Below are 6,636 nucleotides of genomic sequence, written 5' to 3' on the forward strand. Positions count from 1 at the left end.
TTATTTGTCGAATAACTCAAAAACTAATTATCGCATCAACATGAAATTTTCAGATAATACTTTTAAGATATTACACTTAACGCAAATCCACAAAAAAGATTATTTTTTGAAAATTCTAACTTCCCCTAACCCCTTAAGTAGAAAATAACGTGTGCCAAATTTCAGATTGATATCTCAAAAAATGAGAGACTGGCTCGCATATATTTTGTATGTAAACAGACAGATGTGGTTAAATCGACTCAGCTCGTCAAGCTAATCGTTTATATATAAACCTTATGCGATCTTCAACGTTTCGTTTATGGCAATACAAACTTTGTGGTAAACTTAATATGTGACCTGGTCTACGAAAAGGGAGCTAACGTGCGAAAACTATTTTTTTGGGAAACAGCTGTTAAAAAAGGTTAAAAAATAAAAAAATCAACTAAAAAGTGAAATTTATTTTTTGACACCTAAGCCCCCTTTCCGTAGACCAGGTCACATATATAAATATGTTCAGCTTATAATTTTTTAATTATTTTCAAAAGCTTCCTTCAGCCACACCATTTTTTAAAGATCGCCTGTTCGCTGCCCACGCGCCTGTTAACAGTCTCGCAGTTAACAGCAGACGATCGCTGTTCTCTCGCACTAGCACTCATCACTGTTAACGCTGCCACTGAGCAGCCAACATTGAAGTCTCGCTAATATAAAGGTATTCGTTGCGGCAACGGAAACCAGTTCACCGTGAGATCTCGAACAAATTGCAACGCTATTGCAAAATAATTCTAGTGCAAAAGCAAAAAATGCAAGCATATGAAAAAAGCATAAAATGAGTGACGCGCGTTCATAAAGAGCAAGAAGTATAACGCTTAGAAAATTAAGTTTGCAAAAAAGTTCGTAATTAAAGTGTGCGCATTGTGCATATATTGCAAATATTTACAATAAAAATAACAGAAAAAAATATAAAGTGAAAACTAGCAAAACCGGTTACTGGTACGCGACAGCGGCAATAAATGTGACTTATTGCTGGGAACATATCAAATAAAAATTGGAAAAGTGCATAGTGAGCGCAACTAGGTGAAAAGTAGTTGAAAAAAATTATTTTTTTTTTCTAATTAAAAGTTTCCCAAAAAATTGTTTAAACTCAGAAAGCACTGAGAAATTAACAAAAACAAGAGCAACCAAAATCCAAACGGTGAAGTGACGTTAAAACTGTCAACAGTTTTACACAAACAAACATACAAGTAAACGCAAAAAAGTAAATTTTTTTTGCGCAATTCTGCTATTTTCTTAACGGTATATGGAAACTATGACTTCAACACTGCTGCAACAACACGCCACACAGACAGCAACAACCTCAGCACATCATTATCAACACCGCAGCCATCATCATCCTCACCACCACCACAACAACAACCAACAGCAGCACCACCATTTGCATTCGCATCACACGACGACCACACAAGCCGCTGCCGCAGCTACTGTCGCCGCCGCCGCCATGGCGTGGTCAACTGAGAAATTACGCTTCTCCTGCGTGGATAATATTGGCTTGAGACAATTATGGAAATTGATTGCATTGGATAGCAGCAGCAGTAGAAACAATAATAATAACAACAACAATATCACAACAAATGGCGCTAATATTAATGAGTGCGCTGCAATGCAGCACAGCAAGCACAACAATGTGGATAATGTACAACAAATGCAAGAGAATTGCCTTAGCAACAATAACAACAACAATAATAATAATGAGGTGAGTTTTTAAATGGTTCATTAGTGTATGTTATTGTATTTATGTAATGATAAGGCGAGTTAGGGTGGTGCAAAATGGTGGAATTGTTGTTAATTTTTACTTTTCTGGGCGGGGAAGTGTTTATCAGCGTAATTTTGTTGAAAAGGTAGGCATATGCAATTTGCTATAATTTATAGATTTTGTATTCCCAAATAATTTATTTTGGTTTTTGAACTATTTTATGTTATGTAAAATAAAGCATAAAATTTCCAAAAAAAAAAAAAACTTCTTACATTTTCCACAAATATCCTAAAGCATTTGAAAAAAATGATAAAAAAAATGTTTGTATAATACGAATATTACTTTTTTTTATATATAGTTTTTTAAATTTTTTTTTCAAAATTTTCCGCATATCAGACAATCAAATACATTACCGCAACGCCACAAAACAAAAAAAAAAAATTCATAAATTTGTTTACTTTCCACATTCCCCGAAATCACACGCTTCCCAAACAAAAACGAAAATAAAAATTAAAGAATATATATATATATGTAAAACTGAGGCAAAAGTCGCTTAAAGACGGGCAACCGAGTTCATGACTCATATCGTAAAATCATTAAACGTATAACAGATAAGTATGCAGACAAATCGTAAGAAAAGCGAAAACGCCGTCACCGCCCAGTCTGTGTTTAATAAATTTGTATTTGTATTTTGGTATGTATGTATTCAGACGCTTTGGTTATAAAATCTTAAAATTAATGTACGCACTGCGCCTTTGCTTTTCAAACTGTTTATATTTACAAAGATTTCTGCACTTTTTCACTTCGATTGTTATTTATTTTGAAGGTGTTAACATCTGTTTATTTTTTCTGCCATTTTTTGTAACGTTTTGTGGGAAGTTCAGTATTTTTTTTTTTGTTTTGCTTTTGTTTTTGATTTGCCGTTTTCATTTCTCAAGGTGTTAACTTTTGGTTTTTATTTGTATTTTTGCATGAAGTGTCGACTGTTTTTTAGAGGTTATTAAGTTTTGTTATTTTTTGCATTACTTAATTTTTTTTATGCTTCTGTATGTTTGTTTATTTTATGCCTTGCGTTATAAACAAGCAATTATTTGCTTTTCTCTTGAGCGTATATTTTTTAAGTCGGAAATTTTTCGGCGCAAAATATCTGCAGTTTTTCTAAATTTTAGTTTAATTTTCTTAAATTTTTTTTCCAAATCAATTGGACATTTTTGACCCACTATATCTGCAGTTTTTCAGAAATTTTGTTTTCACTTTCTTTATTTATTAATTTTTATTTTTGCAATATTTTGGATTGCTTTTGCTTGTACCTTTATTTCTGTGTTTGCTTTCTTTTTCTTTAATTTAGTTTTTCATAACTTATTTTAAGTTTTTTTCTTCATTTTTAATTTAGTTTTTTTTTTATCATTATTTATTTTATTTTTGCTTTATTTATTTAATTTTTCCATTATTTTGCGCTCACGACTTATCTTCAGCTTCGTAAACTATTGATCAGCATTTGTTGTTGTACAACTAGACGGTTTTGTTTTTATTTCGTATTATTTTTCATATCTCATAGATTCGCCCTTCTTCTTTTGTTTTACTCACCTATCTTTTCGGCCTTCATTACTGTTTTCACTACAAATTGTCCACTACTTTGTTTTACTTACCTAACTTTTCGACTTCTATCTGTCGTTTTCACTTAAACTTCTCCACTTTTTGTTTTACTTACCTTCTTTTTCCACTTCCACTTACCGTTTTCCCTAAAAATTTTCCACTTTTTTGTTTTACTTACCTTTCTTTTCCACTTCCACTTTAACACTTCATTAAAAAAAAATCCATTTCATTTACGTCATTTCATTTGTTTTTTTCTTTAAAACGCTCCTTTACTTTTTATTTTATGTTATTTCTCATAACTCCGCTCTACTACTCTCTTTTTGAATTTTTTACGTATTTCAAATGCCTACCATAACAATTACTCACGTAGAGTTTCCCCAAAATTTGTGTGCGGTTTTCACTTCTTCTACTTTCTTGGCTTTCTTACCTTTCTTTATTGACTTCGCCAACACTGTTTGTCCGGACACTTCATTCATGGACAAAAGCATGTAGCAACTAGCATATAAGACAAAAAAAAATTATAAAGTTTTGTCTTACACTCAACGCGTAACGAACAACTTTCTTTGCAAATTCGTTTACCGACGCCCCAGACTCACGTTAGTCAATTTTTTGTGACGTCAATTGCGCTCACCAAAAGAGATTTATGTTTACCTATCTTCAAAGGGAAAAGAGAAATAGCTATGCGGATATCCGGTTTTCTCTTGCACCATTAAAGGTGAAACAACGTCAGCGCTTACCTATGCATAATCAATTAGAAAGTTTGCGGGTTATTTGCAGAAATAATTTATAGAAATTAGCATTTAGTGACTAACAGATATCTGTTTTTTTCAAAATGTGGAAATCGATTTCTTGGAAATTATTACAAACGACGTCGTAAACCATGAAATACAGTTTCAAGAGCACTTTGAGTACTTCTGTTTCAGTATAATGGAAGAAATATTATAAAGCAGCAGTAAAATATTGAAACAAGCGATTTCTAAGCCAACCCAAACAACGATACACCTGTTTATGGAAAATGGAAATTCCGCCGGCTTTATGAACGTAAATACTTGGGTTGCAAAACAGTTGAAAATATGTGCAAATATTTGCATAATGAATGGTTAATTATAACCTTTACAATCTAATAAATATATATACAAATGCATTAGAAGACTAGGTTAAACCAAGCAATTGCATAAGTCTATAAAAAAAGCTGATTATTAGCCAAGCTTAACTTAATACAAATTGGTTACACTCGGCATTCGATTACAACGCTGCATTCAGACTCAAACCGTTAATACACTATATATATAACCGTTAATATAACGGCTATAATTGTTAATCTACAATTCACGCTTCACAGCAGAATGTATTACAGCTGATTGGGTTCCAGCGCACTTCGTTGCCTTTAAGTCGCTCTTTACCATAAAACGTAAAAGTAACCGTAAAGATAAAGGTTACTCAATACTTTGCAATTATTCACACTTCTTTTTTGCAGCTTTTGCGAAGCGTTAGACGCCATTATATTTTATTGCCTCAAAGTCGAACTTCGTCGTAAATTTGTGCAGCAATGAACACACGCTGAAATCGTGAAAGTCGTGGAGGCATGCCGCGCGGTAACCAAAATTATGTCACATTCAAAAATCGAATTTGTGATCACGCAGTAAATGAATACTTCACAATGCAAGTGAGGTTATCACAAAGTTAAGCTGGCAATAATAATAATTATAGAAGTCATAAAAGTTGCTATATATAAAATAAGTTTACCTTCAAAGTGCTTATAAGTATTTTTTTAAATGAACACTTATTAGCATATAAAGCACCCCCATTCAACTAATATGGAACAGCGCTATAGCTTATCGGCAAATAATGTGCAATTGGGTGCTCTTGTGAACGACTGAATTTTTCAAATACCGCAAAAAAACACCTGATAAGATGGCAAGCTAGTTTTGAGGCAAAAATAAAATCCGAAACAATGAATTGCGATTGCTATAATTTTAAATATTATATTTTTAGTGACACCCGTGTTTTTGACGACTAAATAATCTAAAAAAATTTTAATTTTTTTTTTTAACGGTTTTTTGATAAACTAGAAAAAAAATATTGTTCAACTAAAATTTTTGTTCGTCGAGAAAAACAATAAAATAATATTTTTTCTCAAAAAAAAAAAAACAAATTAATATATTTTTCTCACGCACATAATATATAAAATGCCAACAGTCACCACATTGACACATGACACAATTTCAGACAATACGCCACTCAATAATCGCATTTGACAATACAACTGTCAATTATATTGTCTGTTATTTATAGAAAATTCACTCATTATATGCTTATTTAGCGTAAAAAAGGGTAGCAATAAAGACCACTAAACTTTATGTATGACAAATCAATTAAAATAAGTCAACACAAACAATTCATTCATTAAATTTTCAATTTGTTGGCAGCATTATAAATCGTTATTAGTTGCGCGCCGTCGTGGCCGGAATGATGTTGCGCTCGTATTGTCACATTTATGTAATGTCATTGACATATGGCGCAATCAAACACAACATGATTGATATGTGCATATTTGTATTTAATTAAGATAATTTTTAATGCTGTCACTAAAATTTTCGTTTTCTATACACAAAATATGAATTCAAATTTATCGATTTTATTATTAGTCGTTCACAGTGCGTTCGCTCTAATTACACTGTGTTTGCATGTAAACGCAAGTGATGAAATAAATTCATTTGTCTACACATTACAATAAATTAAGCAAACAGCAATGGCAAAACAATTTTTATTGTAAAAAAAACTGTCTTGCGAATAAATATTGAAATTAGGCTTATAATACATATAATAAAAGTAAATCAGTTGCGTTGACAGACGTCAAACATCATGTGTTCATGCAATTAATTATAACAAATTGACATTTGTCACATGCCGGTGACAGACAACTGTAAAATGCACGTTGTTGTGCATGCAAATATTGCAAGTTGCGAAATAAAATGCGGTCGGTAAAGCAGTTACCATACTTTTAAGAAATATGTTTGCCGCTTGCAGTTGAATGACACTGCTGTCAGTTTTATTTGGCAAAATCATAACAAAACATTTATATGCATATAATTATAATATATTTAAGGCATTTTGGCGTCTGCATGTGCACGTTTCCACTTATTTAGTTGCTTTATGATACCGTTGAACGCCTGCGCAGACTGGGTATTTCCGGCAATATGCACATGCATTAAATTATTGAAGTCTTGGTTTATTTATTTTTCAACGCGATTTAGTCTGGCGTTTATTAGTCATTTTTATAAATTTTTATACCTTTTTTATATATTTGT

At 31.9% G+C, this 6,636-nt stretch overlaps 1 protein-coding gene across 1 annotated transcript in view; it reads left to right on the forward strand.

Annotated features, from left to right (window-relative positions):
- The first annotated feature begins 710 nt into the window (after positions 1 to 710).
- Positions 711 to 6,636, forward strand: part of LOC108974730 (inositol-trisphosphate 3-kinase A) — a 21,435-nt gene continuing 15,509 nt past the window's right edge. Inside the window, exon 1 of the mRNA XM_018942747.1 lies at positions 711 to 1,729. Within this exon, the coding sequence (XP_018798292.1) occupies positions 1,277 to 1,729 (453 nt within the window). The 5' untranslated portion in view covers positions 711 to 1,276. The remainder of the gene's footprint in view (positions 1,730 to 6,636) is intronic.

The sequence above is a fragment of the Bactrocera latifrons genome, unplaced genomic scaffold (assembly GCF_001853355.1).
Source record: "Bactrocera latifrons isolate USDA-ARS-PBARC rearing strain unplaced genomic scaffold, ASM185335v1 scaffold_112, whole genome shotgun sequence".
NCBI classification, from domain to species: Eukaryota; Metazoa; Arthropoda; class Insecta; order Diptera; family Tephritidae; genus Bactrocera; species Bactrocera latifrons.